At 42.0% G+C, this 21,990-nt stretch overlaps 1 protein-coding gene and 1 long non-coding RNA gene across 22 annotated transcripts in view; one reads left to right on the forward strand and one right to left on the reverse strand.

Moving 5' to 3' along the window:
- PANK1 (pantothenate kinase 1) overlaps positions 1-21,990 on the forward strand; it is a 110,937-nt gene that overhangs the window by 38,674 nt on the left and 50,273 nt on the right. Inside the window, exons 1-2 of one of the 21 annotated variants that reach the window (XM_082423746.1) lie at positions 5,700-6,588; positions 7,027-7,210. The exons of 12 other annotated variants lie outside the window; for them this stretch is intronic. In XM_082423746.1, coding sequence (XP_082279872.1) covers positions 5,874-6,588; positions 7,027-7,210 — 899 coding nt within the window. In that variant the 5' untranslated portion in view covers positions 5,700-5,873. Of the gene's footprint in view, positions 1-5,699; positions 6,589-7,026; positions 7,211-7,235; positions 7,473-21,990 lie in introns of those variants that run through there. 8 more of the 21 variants (XM_082423751.1, XR_014253091.1, XM_082423749.1 and 5 more) reach the window with 8 other exon arrangements.
- LOC309642391 overlaps positions 7,481-21,990 on the reverse strand; it is a 102,346-nt gene continuing 87,836 nt past the window's right edge. The window contains exon 7 of the long non-coding RNA XR_014253136.1: positions 7,481-17,570. This is a non-coding gene — a long non-coding RNA (uncharacterized lncRNA). The remainder of the gene's footprint in view (positions 17,571-21,990) is intronic.

Consider the following 21,990-nt stretch of genomic DNA (forward strand, 5'->3'; position numbering starts at 1 on the left):
ACAGTGGACTACTGTATCAGGTGTTCACAACCATGGTGTAAAGTCTGCAGGTGACCAGAGATACGCCACCTTTTGGGAGGCACTGTGGCTGAGTTATGAAACGTGCAGGTTCTAGGGCCACCCAGACCTGACTTCAAATGTCTGTTATACATTTCCTGCTGTGTGAAAGTGGGCAAGTTAGCCTCTCTAAGCTCTAGTTCTCTCCTTCAAAATATGAGGATAATAACAGTACCCAACTCACGTGACTACTGTGCTGATTAAAAAAGATGACACTTAATAGTGTGCTTAGTACGGTGTATGGCATGTAAGAGCTCAATAAATGTTAGATAAGAAGACTACTATCATTTTGCTAAACCCAGCTCCATTCCTAATCTTATGCCCAGTACTTGGGGTCACTCTGATTATAGCTTATCAAATTTCTAGGCAGCCACACTCCACCTCCCTTCACCAAATCATAATTGGTAGCTGCTCAAAAAATATTAGTGACTGACAGGAAGTTGGTTCATGTGAGGTGTGCTTCATTCCTGTACACACGGTTATTACTGGTAGTGGCAGCTGCTAATGATATGTTTTTCCACCTCCATTGACCAAAAACAAAACAAAAACAAAAACAACCCAACAACAAAAAAACTAAAATAGGCAACAATAGTATCGAGTAGAAAATGCTCCATCAACCCACACAGAAAAACAGTAAAGAGAATGGGATTGGCCTGAACCCTCCCCCATGGTCTGTTCCAGTGAATAATCTTCCTTACTTTTTTTTTATATATAAATTTATTTATTTATTTATTTATGGCTGTGTTGGGTCTTCGTTTCTGTGCGAGGGCTTTCTCCAGTTGCGGCGAGCGGGGGCCCCTCACTGTCGCGGCCTCTCGTTGCGGAGCACAGGCTCCAGACGCGCAGGCTCAGTAGTTGTGGCTGACGGGCCCAGTTGCTCCACGGCATGTGGGATCTTCCCGGACCAGGGCTCGAACCCGTGTCCCCTGCATCGGCAGGCAGACTCTCAACCGCTGCGCCACCAGGGAAGCCCTTCCTTCCTTTTGATTTGCCCCATTGAGTGGGACAGGGTCAATTCATCCTGTCAGTCAGCAAGTGCCTACCATATTTATGGTAAGAATACCTCCTAAGAATACCTCCTCCACTTCTACCCCCACCTTAGTTAACTTCTATTCGATATTCAGAATTCAGCTTAAATATCATTTCAGCTACTAAAGTTTAAGACTAGGCCAGGTCCCCCTGGTATGTGCCCTCATGGCACTGGGAGTCTTACCTTGTTTTGCACTTCGCGGAATGCACTTACAGTTTTGCTCTTGTGGTGATTACGTGCTTAAGGCTTGTCTTCTGTAATCTAGATAAGGAGGGAGACTTGGTGTTTGCTTAAGAGTGTATCCCTGGTACTTAGCTTGGTGCCTGCTGTGTAGTAGCGGCTCGATTCTGAAGAAAGGAAAAGAGGGAGGCTCTGATGCAGGGGTCATCAGCATCTCCCCATAGCCCATTACTCACCAGAGCAGCGTTTGTTTGCTTTTGGTGGCCTCTGACTGCCTGGAACAGCGCTCCTCCCCAGGGCCCTGAAGAGAGCAGCATGAGAAGCAGGGTCATTGAGAATAGCACTGTCCTCGGAAAGCGTGTCTTGTGTGAGGGGCCCCATGCGAATCTCTAAGAAAGGTACCAACACCGATAGCAAAAAGGCAAAAAAGCAAAAGAGAAGTCATTTTGGGTCGATATAATTCTGGCAGTTAAAGTTCTAGTAATTCTTTTTAAACTATATCTTGAAGAGTACCCTTTCTCCGAGCTCATACTGTCATCTGTGTGGCTATTAAGGGGTAGAAACTTGGGCAAATTTGCCTTTATTTCCATTTTAGCAAGGAACTAGAATTTCTACAGTGATAATGTGTAATGATGGCATGGTGGACAGGTTTTATCTGTGTCTTCAAAAAATAACAGTAAATTACAAGTCTTATTTAGAGTAATAGAAAACTAGTGCTGGTGTCCCTTTTTTTATGGGAGGGAGGGAGGGAGAGGGAGAGAGGAAGGAAGGAAGGAAGGAAAGGGGAGGGGAGGAAGGGAGGAAGGAAGGAAGGGGGAGGGGAGGGGAGGGGAGGAAGGGTTGAGTTAGACTGAGATAGGCAAATATTGATATGGCTTACATATCAATGTAAGTTTAAGTACAAGAATGTCATGATCAGATCTATATTTTTAAAGGATCACCCTTTTTAAAGTATAAAACCCAGAGAGAATATAGGTAGAAGATCTTGCTCCTTTTCTGCATATTTTATCTTGCATGCTGAAACCACCACATTCCCAGTTGCCCAAACTAGAAACACAGAAATTATCCTAGCCTTACCTCTCCCTCACCCTGCAATTAGCCACTAAATCCTATAGATTCTTTAAATAATTTTTAAATCCACCTGATGATCTCATTCTGAATGGTGTGTCCTTCACTCAGTCCCTTCTCACCTCTTTCCTGGTTGTTTCCAGTAGTCTTCTATCTAGTCTTTCCAACTAGGAACTTCCTCCCCTATTTTATTCTCCAGACTGCTGCCAGAGATCCTTCCAGGATGCAAATCTAGTACTTTTTCCACAACCTAAAACTCTTCAATGGTTTCTCATGGCCTTCAGGAAAAAGTCCAAATTGTTTCCTGTGGTGCAGAAAGCCATCTGAGATTTGGACCCCATCTAACCTTTTTGGCCATCACTCATCTCCTCCCTTTGTAGGTTGTGTTTCAGCCTTGTTGAACTCCTGGCAGGTTCCCAAACATGCCAGATGGTTTCGAAACACCGGCAGAGTCTCCACTCCCTCAGTTCTGAATGGAATTCCTTCCACCTTCCATGATGAAATCCCATTATTGTTCAAAATTCAGTTTACGGGTCATTTCCTCCCTGAAGCGTGTCTTAACATCCATCTCAGCACCATCTTCCTCCTCTGTCCTCCTATTCCATCATTGCTCACTCTCTGGAGTCCTCTGGAGTTCCCTTCCATGGCATTGGTGACATACTTTGTTTCATTCATTGTTGCTCCAAGGAAGGACCATCTGCATTTTTTTTTTTAATCCTGTTTTTAAAAAAGTTACTGTTAGTGTTTTGTTTCTTTAATTTGAAAAATATTTATCATCATCATCACCATCATCACCATGCAGACTCCTGTGCTCCAAACCTACTGAAGGTCTATGAACCTCAGCCCAAAATTGGCTCTTTAAAAATTCTCCTAGGTTACTGGTCATGTCCTGTTTGTTGATCAGGTGCTGGCTACACAGGGTGTTCATTTGTGCAAAATTCACTGAGCTCTACCCTTAGGGTATGTGTACATTTCTGTATGTATGTTATTTTCAGCAGAAAGTTTAAAAGGAAAAAGCTCCCTAGGTTATTCTTATGATAGAGAACCATTGACTTTCCTCTCCCTCTCTCTCTGAATTGTAAGCCCCTAGAGGACAACAAAGGCATTTATTTTGGCTTTGTACTCCCTGCATTTGTTTTACTGCCTACAGTATAGTACATGCTTAATAAATGATTAGTAAATAAAAAAATGAACAGAGGGAGAGAGTGCCTTGTGGCACTCTCCTCCCTCCCTCTCTTCCAAACATTATTTGTTCAACTCCCCTGCTGGAGCACATGATAGCTCATGCCTCAAAATTACACCTCCAAAAGCACCCCCCGCCCCCATAAACCTGTGAGATGCCTCCTGGCTTCCTCTCTACCACATGCAGGGTGTAACTGATCCAGGGCACCAGCCTGACGAGGATGAGAGAAAGGAAGCTGGTGCAGGACTTTCTGTCCCCAAACCAGTACTTCTGCCCTACCTGGGTCTGAGCCACCTGGCTCAGGCCTTCCTCACCATGCCTGGGAATCAAGCTGGAGAGAATATGTCCTTGGAGATACTGCATTGCTAAATCTTCTATTTGCATTTCTGATGTAAAGTGCTTCCTAAACTACTCAGCTTAAATTATGTAGGAATTTGAAAACTTTATATTTGAATATTAAGGTGTAACAATGGAGGTTTTTGTTGTTGTTGTTTTGGTTTTTTTTAGCAAATTTGCAGTAGAAAGTGAGAGACACCCTGGGTGAAATATCACCTAAGTCATTTATTCAGTCACAGATGATTACCAAGAGCTTCCTAGGGATACAGTGATGAATGAGAGTCATCTGCCTTAATGGAGATTACAGTGTAGTGGAGGGAGACAATCAAATAATATCTAACTTTTTCATAGCACCTATGATGTGCTGGACACTTTACATATATATTCATTTCATCACTGTAACAACTCAGTGATGTTCTATGATTACCCCCATTGCAGCATTGCAGACTGATAGAGTCATGAAGGTCAAGTGTAGGAGGAGAGAGCCCTAATCTTGTCCTAAGGGTCAGGGAAGATTACTTGAAATATAAGCAGTTGAAGCAGAGATCTAAGGATTGAGTTGGAATCTAGTAGACAAAGAGGTCTGGGAACAGGCAAGGGAAACAGCAGATGCAAAGGGATATTCGTGTGTCTGAGGAACTGAAAGGCTTCTCTGTAGAGGAAGCATCAGGAGCTCAAGACGAGGCAGGGGAGGGAGGCAGGGGCCACATCACCTAGGTTTATCTCCATGTCTTCAAAAGTATAATAAGGTCAGGGAAGCAAAAATAGGAGAAATAAGGTTTATTCTTAGCTTTGTTCTTAATAACCTCAGCCATCCCTCTGTGGCTCCGTTTCCTTATCTGAAAAGATGTGTGAATGGACCAAAGCACTCCAGTGGTCATGGGTTCTAAAGCTCTGATTCTAGGTCAGGCTCTGCTGGAAGGAATTCCGATCAAGGTGCAGGCCCTGGCTGCTGCTGAAAGCGCCGAGGCCTCTGACTCCTCTGTAGATTAAGTAACTACAGATGATGGAGAACATCACACACAATAAGTTACACGGTGAATATGGCTGTGAGTATGGTTTGTTCCCCTTGTTGGAAATGCAGGGTGATCTGCTAATAATAACAGTGTAATAAGGATAACCACCTCTTGTGGGCATTTGACTGTGTGCCAGGACTGTACCAGGTACTTTCAGATAGATTTCTCACGACAGCTCCTAGTTAGATTCAAAAGCTGAGGCCTCACGGGATTACACAGCTTTAGGAAGGTCCTCACCACCCAAATTTGTCCTGCCCGCTGAGCGTGTCCAGTCCTGTTCCCTGTCGCCAGGTGTGTTAACTTGAGCAATGACTTTCTCTTGGTTTGATCAGGGGCTGAGTTGGAATTTGAACCCAGCTCTGACTCCAGAGCCTATGGGGTTGTCTACCCTGCGATGCTGCCTTCCCTTCTTAAAACACAGGCAACTCCTTACTCTATAAATAGAGTGACATTGTCTCTTAAACGTCCTTTCTGGGTGAGGAAAGTGCTTTTTATAGCTTGGGACTGCTTCTGTTTACTTGGTCTCTTCCAGCACCGGTTAATCCCGCCTACATCTGTGACCTTCACTGTCCTTACACTGAATTCCTAGGTTTCCTCCCTGCAAAAGACAACTCCACGAGGCCACATGGTGTCTGTGTGTGCCAGCAAAGAAATTACACTCCTCTCCCTCTCCAAATCCGCCTACCTTTCTATAAATAATCGTTCTCCTTCCCCTCAGGCCTGTGAGTAGTTTGGTCACTTCACTAAACACACACACACACACTCACAAAGGTTTCGGGGAGGAGTGCACGACGTGAATGACCTTGCAGAGGTATCTAGCTCACTGCGGACAGGATTAGCAAACCCAAACCTCTACAAATATTTCTTGTCTTCACCCCACATTCCTCCCGAAGCTGCCTGCTCCTCTCGCGCCGGCCTCGCCCAGTCCCCTCTCGGCTCGCTCCGCCATACAAAGCCCAACCCGCCCATCTCTTCTTTGCAAAGCCAGAGAACTTCAGTCCCCATGTTGAAGCTCGGCGGTGGCGGCGGCGGTGGCGGTGGCGGGCAGGACTGGGCATGCTCAGTAGCGGGGACAGGTCTGGGAGGCGAGGAAGCCGCGTTTGAAGTCGCGCGGCTGGGGGATCCGGGGAAGGCGGGCTGCCGGGGCCCCGGCTGGGGGTGCGCTGGTATCCCCAATTCCGCGCCGGGAGTGGGCATGCTCCAGGCCGGCGCCGGGGGGCCGGAGCGCGGGGGGCAGGGAGTGGAAGAGGTTGGAGCGCCGGCGGGAGGAGGGGAGGAGCGCCCGGCTCGCCATCCCCCGGCGCCGGCTCTGCGGCTGTTGAATCGGAAGCCGCAAGGAGGATCCGGGGAAATAAAGACGCCCGAGAATGACCTCCAGCGAGGCCGTCTGAGCCGGGCCCCGCGCGCCGCCCCACCAGCCCCTGGCATGGGCGACCACGGCGGGCAGCCGGAGCGCTCGGCCCCGCATGCCCCGGGGACTCCCGCCGGCGCCGGCGCTGCAGCCGTGAACGGGCTGCTGCACAACGGCTTCCACCCGCCGCCCATCCAGCCGCCGCGCCTCTGCAGCCGGAGCCTCCCGGGAGGCGGCGACGCGGCGCCCCCGCGCCTCCCGCTCCAGCCAGAGCTCCAGCCACAGCCGCCGCCCCCTCAGCACGACTCCCCGGCCAAGAAATGCCGGCTGCGGAGGAGGATGGACTCGGGGAGGAAGAACAGGCCGCGTAAGTCCCTCCGGGAGGGGAGCGCGGGCGCCAGGCAGGCGCAGCGCGGGGTCCGGCACCCGGGAGCGGCGGGCCAGGCACTGAAGCGCGCGTCGTGCACACCAGCGCCCGCCGTCGGCGGACGGATCTGAGGGGGCGCAAGCACTACAGATCGTTGCCTAAGCCTGACCCTTGCTTGCTTCCATCTGTAGAATAGGCCGATTGGACTCGGAGTCTGAGCTGCTCCTCAGGTCACGGCTCTGTGGAAGGCAAACGCACTGGCCACCTTACTAATTTGTCGGTGGGGAAATGCACGTGTGTCAACATTTGGTGGGGTCCGGGAGTAGAGTTAGAGCAGCGGTGGGTGGAGAGCCTGAGTTGCCCTCGTTCTTCTCTCCCCTTTCCCTTATGAGAGCTCGGGTTGGCGCTCAGGCAGTCAGCTTGCCCTTTGAATCGCAGAGAAGCCGCCAGCTCCCTGGGCCTATTCGCAAGCGCGAGGTCTGGAGGCGTGGAGTTTGACAGCCCCGGAAAATCACAGCCTATTAAACGCTGTTTCCTCGCAGCCAATGAGAGGACCTGTTGGGAGGGTCACACCCACTGATACCATGTGGGCCGGAACTATGTGGACCAATGAAGATTGGAGGTGAATTTTTTTCGGGGAGTTGGGAGGTGGAGTTGAGGTTTCTAATAGTAATGTACAGTGCAGAATGCTGAAATGCGTTATTTCACAATCTAAAGCTTGTATATATGTAAGTTTGTGAAGAGTCCCTTCCCCGCTGGAAATTCTGAGATGCAAATTGTAGATCGAGTTTACAACAGGTTTTTCTTATCCGAGCTGAACTTAATTCAATTTGTTACCTCTTTCTGGGTCTCCTTAATGAAGCTTATAAATGGCAGAAAGCAAAGTAAGTAGAATGCATGCTAATAAGTGATTGCATTCAAACATGCACCTTTTGCATATAGGTTTTTCTGTTTCACATAGGGAAATTGCTAGATATGCTTTGGATTCGTCTGTAAGAACTTGATATTTGGCAAACAGCTTCACTTTTTTCTGTTTCTGTTTATCAACTTAGACTCTTAGCTTTTCTGCATTCAGTTAAAGTCTCTGAGACTTTGGAAAGCGTTTTAACTCGACTGTGGGACGCGGTAACTCTGATACTTGTGTTTTGTAGGTCTGAAATGTTTCGGTTGAAAGTTAACGTCTTGTCGGGAACTTTGAACCCATACAGCAGATTGGCTACGGTTGTAAGGAAGGCAACTAACACCTGAATTTCTGTTTTTGTTTTTGAGTCTTGTTAGAAAATGACATTCTTTATGGATTTAGCATTGATTCCTAATGATTTATTAACCTGTTTTACTTCTTTTGAAGCCACATTTTAGTTATTTCTCTGATTTTACATTAACAAACTATGAGAATTCACAATGTAAATAGCTAAAATATAACGAAAGAGAACTGCTTTGAGTATTTAGTATTGCTAGCTTAAATGGTCTGTGTTTGAGTGTATAATACCTCTAGAAATAATTTTTGAGGAATTGAAAATACACTCTCTTAACAATAGCATGAAGGCAGAGAAAAAATAACCTTGAGCCTTAACTTTTGCTTGCAAATCCACAGGAGGTAATATTCTAGAATACAAGAAAGTATAACTTTATGCCTGTGTGCTTTGTCAGGTATTAGTTTTGTATTTTTTTTTAATGAAAACCATAGTTATTTTAAGTTTAGCGATCATACTTATTTATCAACTTTTAAAAAGAATTCATCAAAATTGACCTTTCATTATCCTATCATGTTTTTTTTTTCTCAAATTTGAACAAACATTTCTGAAATAAATTTTACATGTTCTGAGCCACATCTGCTGTGTTGACTACCAAAATCTCTTAGTTAAAACTAGGCTTAATGTAGTATCTTTATACCTTGCCTATTAGCATTCAAGTATCTTTTTACAAAAAAAAAGAAAAAAAATACTGCCTAATCAGTTGATATTTAGGTAATCTAAGACAAATCTACTTAGACTCAAGCACATCCCTATTTTCTGATGACTGATAGATTTTTACATAAGCAATTATTACAAAGAGTATTTACATGCTTTAAATGAAATTTGAGTATGTGGTTGATAAAAGCATCAAAGCTGGACGAATAATTAATTCCTACTTACAGTTTGCAACTTCAGACTCCTGCTTCTGTCCAAACCAGAGGTGTTTTAGGGCAGCCAGATATCACTTCTCTCAGCTAGGCACCTGGATTGCATATGTGAGTAGGTACGTTTCTATTTGCTAATATTTTGGGTAGAGTGCAATAAACATTAAAATACTTCATGTTTAAAAACAATGAATGGAATGAAACAAACAATTCAGTAGTTTTTGATTATTTAAAAATTTTAAATCTGATCCCTCAGTGCAAGGACTATTCACAATCTTGTAATCTAAAAATCAGAATAGTGGCAGGTTGATTTTGCTAAATCAGGAAATCTTGTCCACTCTTTTTATCAAAAGATCACCTCACTCACTGTGCTTATCCTTGGAAAGCTTTTCCAAGACTTAACTGCTTCTTCAAGCTTTCTTGGTTACTTTAGCAACTGGGTGACCTCAGCCAAGTTAGCTCTCCTCTTGGAATGCTGGAGTCGGCTAGATGATCTTCAAGTATTGTTTGTTATACTGTACCTTCAGATTCTAAGATACTTCAGAGCTGACGGTTCTTTCTACATGACTTCTGCGCTAGTTATCCAGTCTGCCACATGGCTTAGCATTTTATTATTATTATTTTAAAAGTTTTTATTTTTGCCTTGTGCTGATTGTTCCATGTATGTTATTGGTCTTTTCTCCGCAATTAAGTTGGAAGTCTCATTATAGACGGTAGTTTTTTTCATATGCCGTGCAACTTGGGTACAGATATTTGAGTATTTGATTGATGTTGATGAAAAAGGTACAGGTGACATCATCACCACCTCATTGAAGTAGCCATTTCCATCTGTATGACAGACGATGGCGAAAGTCCTTCAGTGGAGTTTCCATGAGGTCTCTATAGGGAGATTCCTTTTGCATGCTCCTTGGTGCTCTGATTTCTTTGAAGCATACATAAGTAGCTGACTCCTTACGGAGTCAGCTCATATACCAAATATTTCTAAACTAATGATAGTCCTAGTAAAATGCCAAGAGCCTAATGTTTGTAAATGGTGTAGTTATTCAAACTCTGGAGGGCTTGAGTTTGAATTGCAGCTGGATGACCTGGGGCCATTTATTTAACCTCTATGCTGCAGTTTCAGTATTGGTAAGATGGAGCTAATCATACAACCTCATCAGGTTGATGTGAGGATTAAATAAGATAATGTGTATGTAAAGAAGTTAGATTCCTGCTTGGCACATAGCAGTTATTCAGTAAACGCCAGCTGTCATCACCGCCATACAGAACACTGTTCACCACTAACACGCAGGACAAGACGACTGAGCTGGCAGAGACACCTCAGAATGACTTCCTTACTTAAAAAGGAGGGGGGGGGGCGCTACAATAAGAAAGACCACAAAGTTTTATTTGATTAGCTATGACACTCCTAGCCCCACAATTACCTTTTCCCCCCCTTCCCCCCCAAAATATCGGGTAATACAAAAATGGAGGAAAAAAGCAGGAAAAAGTACTCACAATACCATCACTCAGAGAAAATGACTGTTTAAAATGTGCTAAAGGTAATTTTGGATCACACTAAGATAAGATTTTGATAACTTTTTTTTATTGGACTGTATTTGATTTACAATGTTGTATTAGTTTCAGGTGTACAGCAAAGTGATTCAGTTATACATATACATATATCTATTCTTTTTCAAATTCTTTTCCCATTTAGATTATTACAGAATATTGAGCAGAATTCCCTATGCTATACAGTAGGTCCTTGGTGATTATCTATTTTAAATATAGTAGTGTGTATATGTCAGTCCCAAACTCCCAATTTATCCTTTTTTATTTAAAAATTTTAGCAAAAGCATTTTCTTCCAGCATTAAAGCATCATTTGTAATGGTTGTATTATATTCCCAATGTTCCATTATATAGATATACCATAATTTATTTAACCTGTCTCTCATAGCTTTAGGCTGCAGCTAGAGTCTCTAAACATCATAAACAGTTCTGCAGCAACAACTTTGTACATAACTCTTTATTTTTGATGAAATTGGTGAATATATACTTTTTGGAGAAGGAACAGAAATGGCACAAAGGAGTATATAGCTGTTGCCTTGAAATCCTGGATATTTTATTCATTTATTTATTTTCTTTTTTCAGCTTTATTGAGGTATAATTAACATTTAAAATTGCAATATATTTAAAGTGTAGAACATGATGATTTGATATATGCATGCATTGTGACAAGATTCCCATCATCAAGTTAAGAAATACATCCATCACCTCATATATTTACTTTTTTATGAAAACACTTAATTCTGCTTTCTTAGCAAATTTCAGTTATACAATACAATGTTATCAACTATAGTTACTGTGTTTACATTAAATCCTCAGACCTTATTCATCTTATAACTGAACGTTTGTACCCTTTTACCGGGCTCTCCCTATTTCCCTCACTACCACCACCCCAATCCCTGGCAACCATTGTTATTCGACTCTGTTTCTATGAGTTCCACTTTTTTTTTTTAAAGTTTCCATATATAAATGATACCACACACTATTTGTCTTTCTCTGTCTGGCTTATTTCACTTAGCATAATGCCCTCCAGCTTCATCCATGTTGTTGTAAATGGCAGGATTTCCTTCTTTCTCATAGCTGAATAATAATGTATTGTGTACATATATGCCACACTTTATTCATTCATCCATCAGCGGACACTTAGGTTGTTTCCATACCTGGATATTTTAGACTGTAAGGATACTTGGAGACAAGCCACACTAGTGAAGAGAGGAGAAAAATGCAAAGGAGGTACTTGTTTGAGCCAGCAAACACTATGCTGCAGAAAAGTAAATATCTGAGTACCATCAGAAGACTCAAGGATGTGAGCTGAGCTCTTCCTTCCCAGTGTGTGGCAACAGGCACGAATAAGGGCTGGATCAGTGCCTGCAGCCTCCTGGTGGAAGTTCCGAATTCTGAGATTCTCCAGATCGAACACTAGCAGAAGATGGGTGAGAGTTCCTTATGCATGTAACACATTCGTGGGTACAAACTGAAGAAACCCTAACCTGTTACCAGTTTTAGCTAAACACCACTGTCTAAGTGTAAGGCTTCACTTTTCTAAATATTGGGACATTTACCTTTGGCACTTAGAATTTCCCCTACTTCTGAGTCAGGCTAATTAGAAAACCCAGGATAAAAAGATAAACAGGTAGAATTTTCTGGTTGTATCTGCATAGAGTGTGAATATATATGCATTTTTAAAAACATAATCAGAACTTCTAGATGGACAAGGAGGTTTGCAAATCGACAACAAAAGACTAAAATGGAAAGCGAGGGCACATTCTAGATTGCTCCCTTCTAGGATGTGGTCAGATTTCTAAGTTTGTCGATGAAGTTAGGAATTGTACAATGCACATCTGAACTGAAGATTTAAGAATTTAAGGGCCCAAGTGTTCAATGTGTAAGTGGTTAAGTCAGGTATCAGGATTTATTAGGGACATGAACACCACTTTTCCCCAAAAGGCCAGTAAGTGAATTTCAACGTTAATACAAAACGTATTTTGTTTGGCATAGTAACGAAAGATGGAAAAAGTACTGTTACTTTTTAACATGTGGGACATTCAACAAGTAAATAAAACAAACTCCAGCCTGGTGTTTGGAGACAGAATTGGTAGGGAAACAAAGAGTACTGGTTTTAATTAACAGGTTTGGGGTTGGTTTTTTTTATCTGTCTGATAGCCTGACTTTTAATAGTGTGTGTGTATGTTTTAATACAAACCAATTACCATGAAAATCAATCAAGGTTTGACTTCCATTATATTTAATTATGTGCTTTAGCTTTACTATGTAGGCCAGTGTTCACCTTGGGATGACAATATACTGAATCAGATAGGGCACACAGAATTTCTTTATTTTTTTTTAACATCTTTATTGGAGTGTAATTCCTTTACAATGGTGTGTTAGTTTCTGCTTTATAACAAAGAGAATCAGCTATACATATACATATATCCGCATATCTCCTCCCTCTTGCATCTCCCTCCCACCCTCCCTATCCCACCCCTCTAGGTGGTCACAAAGCACCGAGCTGATCTCCCTGTGCTATGCGGCTGCTTCCCACTAGCTAGCTATTTTACATTTGGTAGTGTATATATGTCCATGCCACTCTCTCACTTCGTCCCAGCTTACCCTTCCCCCTCCCTGTGTCCTCAAGTCCACTCTCTACGTCTGCGTCTTTATTCCTGTCCTGCCTCTAGGTTCTTCAGAACCTTTTTTTTTTTTTTATGATTCCATATATATGTGTTAGCAAACGGTATTTGTTTTTCTCTTTCTGACTTACTTCACTCTGTATGACAGACTCTAGGTCCACCCACCTCACTACAAATAACTCAGTTTTGTTTCTTTTTATGGCTGAGTAATATTCCATTGTGTATATGTGCCACATCTCCTTTATCCATTCATCTGTCAGTGGACACCTAGATTGCTTCCATGTCCTGGCTATTGTAAATAGAGCTGCAATGAACATTGTGGTACATGACTCTTTTTGAATTATGGTTTTCTCAGGGTATATGCCCACTAGTGGGATTGCTGGGTCCTATGGTAGTTCTAGTTTTAATTTTTTAAGGAACCTCCATACTGTTCTCCATAGTGGCTGTATCAATTTACATTCCCACCAACAGTGCAAGAGGGTTCCCTTTTCTCCACACCCTCTCCAGCATTTATTGTTTGTAGATTTTTTGATGATGGCCATTCTGACTGGTGTGAGGTGATACCTCATTGTAGTTTTGATTTGCATTTCTCTAATGATTAGTGATGTTGAGCAACCTTTTATGTGTTTGTTGGCAATCTGTATAACTTCTTTGGAAAAATGTCTATTTAGGTCTTCTGCCCATTTTTGGATTGGGTTGTTTGTTTTTTTGATATTGAGCTGCATGAGCTGCTTGTAAATCTTGGAGATGAATCCTTTGTCAGTTGCTTCATTTGCAAATATTTTCTCCCATTCTAAGGGTTGTCTTTTTGTCTTGTTTATGGTTTCCTTTGCTGTGCAAAAGCTTTTAAGTTTCATTAGGTCCCATTTGTTTATTTTTGTTTGTATTTCCATTTCTCTAGGAGGTGTGTCAAAAAGGATCTTGCTATGATTTGTGTCATAGAGTGTTCTGCCTATGTTATCCTCTAAGAGTTTTAAAGTGTCTGGCCTTACATTTAGGTCTTTAATCCATTTTGAGTTTATTTTTGTGTATGGTGTTAGGGAGTGTTCTAATTTCATTCTTTTACATGTAGCTGAAGAGGCTGTCTTTTCTCCATTGTATATTCTTTCTTCCTTTATCAAAAATAAGGTGAGCATATATGCGTGGGTTTATCTCTGGGCTTTCTATCCTGTTCCATTGATCTATATTTCTGTTTTTGTGCCAGTACCATACTGTCTTGATTACTGTAGCTTCGTAGTATAGTCTGAAGTCAGGGAGCCTGATTCCTCCAGCTCCGTTTTTCTTTCTCAACATTGCCTTCGCTATTCAGGGTCTTTTGTGTTTCCATACAAACTGTGAAATTTTTTGTTCTAGTTCTGGGAAAAATGCCATTGGTAGTTTGATAGGGATTGCATTGAATCTGTAGATTGCTTTGGGTAATACAGTCATTTTCACAATGTTGTTTCTTCCAGTCCAAGAACATGGTATATCTCTCCATCTGTTGGTATCATCTTTAATTTCTTTCATCAGTGTCTTATAGTTTTCTGCATACGGGTCTTTTTTCTCCTTAGGTAGGTTTATTCCTAGGTGTTTTATTCTTTTTGTTGCAATACTCCCAATAAATGGGAGTATTTCCTTAATTTCTCTTTCAGATTTTTCGTCATTAGTGTATAGGAATGCAAGAGATTTCTATGCATTAATTTTGTATCCTATTTTACCAAATTCATTGATTAGCTCTAGTAGTTTTCTGGTACCATCTTTAGGATTCTCTATGTATAGTATCATGTCATCCGCAAACAGTGACAGCTTTACTTCTTCTTTTCTTATTTGGATTCCTTTTATTTCTTTTTCTTCTCTGATTGCTGTGGCTAAAACTTCCAAGACTATGTTGAATAATAGTGGTGAGAGTGGACAACCTTGTCTTGTTCCTGATCTTAGAGGAAATGATTTCAGTTTTTCACCATTGAGAGTGATGTTGGCTGTGGGTTTGTCATATATGGCCTTTATTATGTTGAGGTAAGTTCCCTCTATGCCTATTTTCTGGAGGGTTTTTATCATAAATGGGTGTTGAATTTTGTCAAAAGCTTTTTCTGCATTTATTGAGATAATCATGTGGTTTTTATTCTTTAAATTGTTATTATGGTTTATCACATTGATTGATTTGCATATTGCATATATTGAAGAATCCTTGCATTCCTGGGATAAACCCCACTTGATCATAGTGTATGATCCTTTTAATGTGCTGTTGGATTCTGTTTGCTAGTATTTTGTTGAGGATTTTTGCATCTATATTCATCAGTGATATTGGCCTGTAGTTTTCTTTGTTTGTGACATCTTTGTCTGGTTTTGGTATCAGGGTGATGGTGGCCTCGTAGAATGAGTTTGGGAGTGTTCCTCCCTCTGCAGTATTTTGGAAGAGTTTGAGAAGGATAGGTATTAGCTCTTCTCTAAATGTTTGATAGAATTCGCCTGTGAAGCCATCTGGTCCTGGGCTTTTGTTTGTTGGAAGATTTTTAATCACAGTTTCAATTTCAGTGCTTGTGATTGGTCTGTTTATATTTTCTATTTCTTCCTGGCTCAGTCTCGAAAGGTTCTGCTTTTCTAAGAATTTGTCCATTTCTTCCAGGTTGTCCATTTTATTGGCATATAGTTGCTTGTAGTAATCTCTCATGATCCTTTGTATTTCTGCAGTGTCAGTTGTTACTTCTCCTTTTTCATTTCTAATTCTACCGATTTGAGTCTTTTCCCTTTTTGTTCTTGATGAGTCTGGCTAATGGTTTATCAATTTTGTTTATCTTCTCAAAGAACCAGCTTTTAGTTTTATTGATCTTTGCTATTGTTTCCTTCATTTCTTTTTCATTTGCTTCTGATCTGATCTTTATGATTTCTTTCCTTCTGCTAACTTTGGGTTTTTTTTGTTCTTCTTTCTCTAATTGCTTTAGGTGTAAGGTTAGGTTGTTTATTTGAGATGTTTCTTGTTTCTTGAGGTAGGATTGTATTGCTATAAACTTCCCTCTTAGAACTGCTTTTGCTGCATCCCATAGGTTTTGTGTTGTCATGTTTTCATTGTCATTTGTTTCTAAGTATTTTTTGATTTGCTCTTTGCTTTCTTCAGTGATCTCTTGGTTATTTAGTAGCGTATTGTCTAGCCTCCATGTGTTTGTATTTTTTTACAGATTTTTTTCCTTTAATTAATATCTAGTCTCATAGCGTTGTGGTCAGAAAAGATACTTGGTACGATTTCAATTTTCTTAAATTTACCAAGGCTTGATTTGTGACCCAAGATCTGATCTATCCTGGAGAATGTTCCATGAGCACTTGAGAAGAAAGTATATTCTGTTGTTTTTGGATGGAATGTCCTATAAATATCAATTAAGTCCATCTGGTCTAATGTATCATTCAAAGCTTGTGTTTCCTTATTTATTTTCATTTTGGATGATCTGTCCGTTGGTGAAAGTGGGGTGTTAAAGTCCCCTACTACGATTATGTTACTGTGGATTTCCCCTTTTATGGCTGTCAGCATTTGCCTTCTGTATTGAGGTGCTCCTATGTTGGGTGCATAAATATTTGCAATTGTTATATCTTTCTTGGATTGATCCCTTGATCATTATGCCCTGTCCTTCTCTGTCTCTTGTAGTAGTCTTTATTTTAAAGTCTATTTTGTCTGATATCAGAATTGCTACTCCAGCTTTCTTTTGATTTCCATTTGCATGGAATATCTTTTTCCATCCCCTCACTCTCAGTCTGTATGTGTTCCAAGATCTGAAGTGGGTCTCTTGTCGACAGCATATATACGAGTCTTGTTTTTGTATCCATTCAGCCAGTCTATGTCTTTTGGTTGGAGCATTTAATCCATTTACATTTAAGGTAGTTATCAATATGTATGTTTCCATTATCATTTTCTTAATTGTTTTGGGTTTGTTATTGTACATCTTTTCCTTCTCTTATGTTGCCTGCCTAGAGAAGTGCCATTAGCGTTTGTTGTAAAGCTGGTTTGGTGGTGCTGAATTCTCTTAGCTTTTGCTTGTCTGTAAAGCTTTTGATTTCTTTGTCAAATCTGAATGAGATCCTTGCTGGGTAGAGTAATCTTGGTTGTAGCTTTTTCCCTTTCACCACTTTAAATATGTCCTGCCACTCGCTTCTGGCTTGCAGAGTTTCTGCTGAAAGATCAGCTGTTAACCTTATGGGGATTCCCTTGTATGTTATTTGTTGCTTTTCCCTTGCTGCTTTTAATAATTTTTCTTTGCATTTAATTTTTGATAGTTTGATTAATATGTGTCTTGGCGTGTTTCTCCTTGGATTTATCCTGTGTGGGACTCTCTGCACTTCCTGGACTTGATTGACTATTTCCATTCTCATATTAGGGAAGTTTTCAACTATAATCTCTTCAAATATTTTCTCAGTCCCATTCTTTTTCTCTTCTTCCTCTAGGAACCCTATAATTCTAATGTCGGTGCATTTATTGTTGTCCCAGAGGTCTCTGAGGCTGTCCTCAATTCTTTTCAATCTTTTTTCTTTATTCTGCTCTGTGGCAGTTATTTCCACTCTTTTATCTTCTAGGTCACTTATCCGTTTTTCTGCCTCAGTTATTCTGCTATTGTTTCCTTCTAGAGAATTTTAAATTTCATTTATTGTGTTGTTCATCATTGTTTGTTTGCTCTTTAGTTCTTCTAGGTCCTTGTTAAACGTTTATTGTATTTTCTCCATTCTATTTCCAAGATTTTGGATCATCTTTACTATCATTACTCTGAATTCTTTTTCAGGTAGACTGCCTATTTCCTCTTCATTTATTTGGTCTCGTGGGTTTTTACCTTGCTCCTTCATCTGCTGTGTGTTTCTCTGTCTTCTCATTTTGCTTCACGTACGATGTTTGGGGTCTCCTTTTTGCAGCCTGCAGGTTCATAGTTCCTATTGTTTTTGGTGTCTGCCCCCAGTGGCTAAGGTTGGATCAGTGGGTTGTGTAGGCTTCCTGGTGGAGGGGACTGGTGCCTGTGTCCTGGTGGATGAGGCTGGATCTTGTCTTTCTGGTGGGCAGGACCATGTCCTGTGGTGTGTTTTGGGGTGTCTGTGACCTTATTATGATTTTAGGCAGCCTCTCTGCTAATGGGTGTGATTGTGTTCCTGTCTTGCTAGTTGTTTGGCATAGGGTGTCCAGCACTGTAGCTTGCTGGTCATTGAGTGGAGCTGGGTCTTAGCATTGAGATGGAGATCTCTGGGAGAGTTTTCGCTGTTTGATACTACGTGGAGCCGGGAGGTCTCTGTTGGACCAATGTCCTGAACTCGGCTCTCCAACCTCAGAGGCACAGGCCTGACACCCGGCCGGAGCACCAAGACCCTGTCAGCCACATGGCTCAGAAGAAAAGGGAGAAAAAAAGAAAGCAAGAAAGAAAAGAAAAGGAAAGAAAAGAAAGTTAATAAAATAAAAAATAAATTATTAAAAATAAGAAAAATTTAAAAGTAATAAAGTAAAAGAAAGACAGAAAGAAGAGAGCAACCAAACCAAAAAACAAGTCCACCAATGATAACAAGCGCTAAAAACTATACAAAATACAAACAAACAAACAAAAAACGAACAGACAGAACCCTAGGACAAATGGTAAAAGCAAAGCTGTATGGACAAAATCACACAAAGAAGCATACACATACCCACTCACAAAAAGATAAAAAGGAAAAAAATGTATATATATCTATATATTAATTTAAAAAAAGGAAGAGAGCAACCAAATCAATAAACAAATCTACCAATGATAATAAACTGTAAATACTAAACTAAGATAAACATAAAACCAGAAACAAATTAGGTGCAGAAAGCAAACCCCAAGTTACAATTGCTCCCAAAGTCCACCACCTCAATTTTGGGATGATTCGTTGTGTATTCAGGTATTCCAGAGATGCAGGGTACATCAAGTTGATTGTGGAGATTTATTCCACTGCTGCTGAGCCTGCTGGGGGAAATTTCCCTTTCTCTTCTTTGTTCGCACAGCTCCTGGGGTTCAGCTTTGGATTAGCCCCACCTCTGTGTGTAGGTCGCCTGAGGGCATCTGTTCGCTCCCAGACAGGACAGGGTTAAAGTAGCAGCTGATTCTGGGGCTCTGACTCACTCAGGCCATGGGAGGGAGGGGTACTGAATGCGGGGCAAGCCTGCGGTGGCAGAGGCCAGTGTGACGTTTCAGCAGCCTGAGGAGCACCATGTGTTCTCCCAGGACGTTGTCCCTGGATCACGGGACCCTGGCAGTGGCAGGCTGCCCAGACTCCTGGAAGGGGAGGTGTGGATAGTGACCTGTGCTTGCTCACAGGCTTCTTGGTGGCTGCAGCAGCAGCCTTATCATCTCATTCCCGTCTCTGGTGTCTGAGCTGATAGCTGCGGCTCGCGCCTGTCTGTGGAGCTCATTTGGGCGGTACTCTGAATCCCCTCTCCTCGTGCACCCCAAAACAATGGTCTCTTGCCTCTTAGGCAGTTCTAGACTTTTTCCCAGACTCCCTCCTGGTTAGCTGTGGCGCACTAGCCCCCTTCAGGCTGTGTTCACGCAGCCAACCCCAGTCCACTCCCTGGGTTCTGACCTCCGAAGCCCGAGCCTCAGCTCCCAGCCCCTACCCGTCCTGGCGGGTGAGCAGACAAGCCTCTCGGGCTGGTGAGTGCTGGTTGGCACCGATCCTCCTTGGGGAATCTCTCCACTTTGCCCTGTTGCCTCCGCAACCCCTGTTGCTGCGCTCTCCTCCGTGGCTCCGAAGCTTCCACCCCCCCACCCCCTGTCTCCGCCAGTGAAGGGGCTTCCTAGTGTGTGGAAACTTTTCCTCCTCCACAGCTCCCTCTCAGAGGTGCAGGTCCTGTCCCTATTCTTTTGTCTCTGTTTTTTCTTTTTTCTTTTGCGCTACTGTGGTACGTGGGGAGTTTCTTGCCTTTTGGGAAGTCTGAGGTCTTCTGCCAGCATTCAGTAGTTGTTCTGTAGGAGTTGTTCCACATGTAGATGTATTTCTAATCTATTTGTGGAGAAGAAGGTGATCTCCACATCTTACTCCTCCGCCATCTTAAAGATCCCCCCCAGAATTTCTAAGTAGATCTTTTCTCTAGATAGTGCAGCTCTCAATGGTAATGGTATCTCATTACTTAATTTATGACATCTTTTATATGCTTAGAGTTGTTTAATCATACATGTGTATGTGTGGGACTGTTTTTTGTCCTTGGGAATGTATTTGAACACAGCTGATGATTCCACGGGGTAAGGCAATGTTATTTTTAGGGGCAGTTACATCAAAATAATGATCTGGGCCTCGAACAGATTTCTCTATGGTTTGGAAAGAGGGTGAAAAGACTCATGACAGTAGTAGGTACTTATGGTAGTCACTTTGATTGACCGAGTAATCAGTGTGGCTATTATTGAGCAACAACTATGTGTCCCATTGCTCTTTACGTGTCTTTACAAAAGCATGTGATTACCACTCCCACACTCCATTTTACAGATGGGAAAGGAAAGGCCCAGAGAAGTGAAGCAACCTGCCTGAAGTCTGAATGGCAGAGCCAGAATTGAAAAACAAGTCTAACTCCGTTGCCAGCTAGCCAGCTTTCTTTTATGCCACATTCAGCCTATTATTTTGCGAAAAGGAAGTGCGTTCTGTAAAACTTGTAGAAGAGATAAGTGTGTGCAATTGGTACACCTTTGGCAAAAAGCTCATTCATGTATTTGTGGAAGTAACAGTAGCCGACATTTAGAGACGCTTACTCTGTGCCAGGAAGCTAAACACTTTACATGGATTATCTCATCCAACACTCCCAGCACCCTGTGAGATAGGTACTGCTCTAGATTGAATGCTTGTGTCCCCCCAGAATTCAGATATTGTAATCCTAACCCCCAAGGTAATGGTATTAAGAAGTGGGGCCTTTGGGAGGTAATGAGGTCACGAGGATGAGACCAGAGAGTTCTCTAGAGGTTACAGCAAAAAAGAGACAGCTGTCTAGGAATCAGGCTGTCACCAGACACCGAATCTGCCAGTGCCTTGATCTCGGATTCCAGGACTGTGAGAAATAAATTTCTGTTGTTTATAAGCTACCCAGTCTATGGTATTCTGTGACAGCAACCTGAACAGCCTGAGACAGGTACCATCATGATCTTCCTTCTGCAGATGAAGAAACTGTGTGAGGGCTCCAGGACTAGGGAAAACGGAGCTCAGATTTGGACTCTGCTGCGCCAGGGGACCAGATTCAGGACCCCAGTGGATTCCTAGGACGTATCGGTAGTGTTTTGTAGTGGAAGGAGTTTTGGAGCCACCAGATCTGTATTCAGAGCCTCATTCTACTACTTACTAACAGTGTAGCCTCCGTTGAGATGCTTAACTTCTCAGAGGCTCACTTTGTTGACTAGAAATAACTGGTGTCCACCTTACCAGTCGTGAGGATCAAACGTCGAAAATGTAGATAAAGTCTATAGTAGAATGCCTAGACCCTGATATGTGCATAGTAAAAGATATTTTACTATTAATACTAGCTGCTATTCATAAAGGGTATTTAATATTAATATTTTTGCTATTGTTTAGTCACAGAAGCTTTCAAAACTTTCTGAAATCTCAGGATTTTCATCAACTCATCTTGCTCCAACTGAGAACCTTTGGGGACTGGGTTTCAGGGTATCCTCCAACCTGATCTGACATCACCTCCTGAATGGAAGCTTCCCTAATTCCCTCTGAGGTTTCTGGAGGCAGGACACATGGCCTGTGTGTCGGGTCTTTATCTCATTGTCACTTTCATAGATTGCTCCATTGCAACTCCTGAGACCAAGTACAAGCATGCCCTGCCTGAGAGTGATGTTGGCAACTTGGTGAATAAGAAGACTGTGTAATTTATTTTACTGCTAATCTAGTGTCAGGACAAAGTTATTTTTAAAACAAGAAGTATCTTTCTTTGATCTTTACTGTTTGATATCTCAGCCCTTGAGTGAGGCAGATAGGCACCAAAAAGAGGAGAAAGATTAGGAAAGGGAGCACTTTTCCTTTATAAAAGCTGCATGAGTTGAACAAGGCTTCAGAATTCAGAACAGCTGCATCTAGTTCTTAGGCCTAAGTTTTTTTTTTCTATTTTATCTTTTTATTTTATTTATTTTTTTAACATCTTTATTGGAGTATAATTGCTTTAC

This window comes from Balaenoptera physalus (assembly GCF_965194825.1).
Source record: "Balaenoptera physalus genome assembly, chromosome: 14".
Lineage (NCBI taxonomy): Eukaryota > Metazoa > Chordata > Mammalia > Artiodactyla > Balaenopteridae > Balaenoptera > Balaenoptera physalus.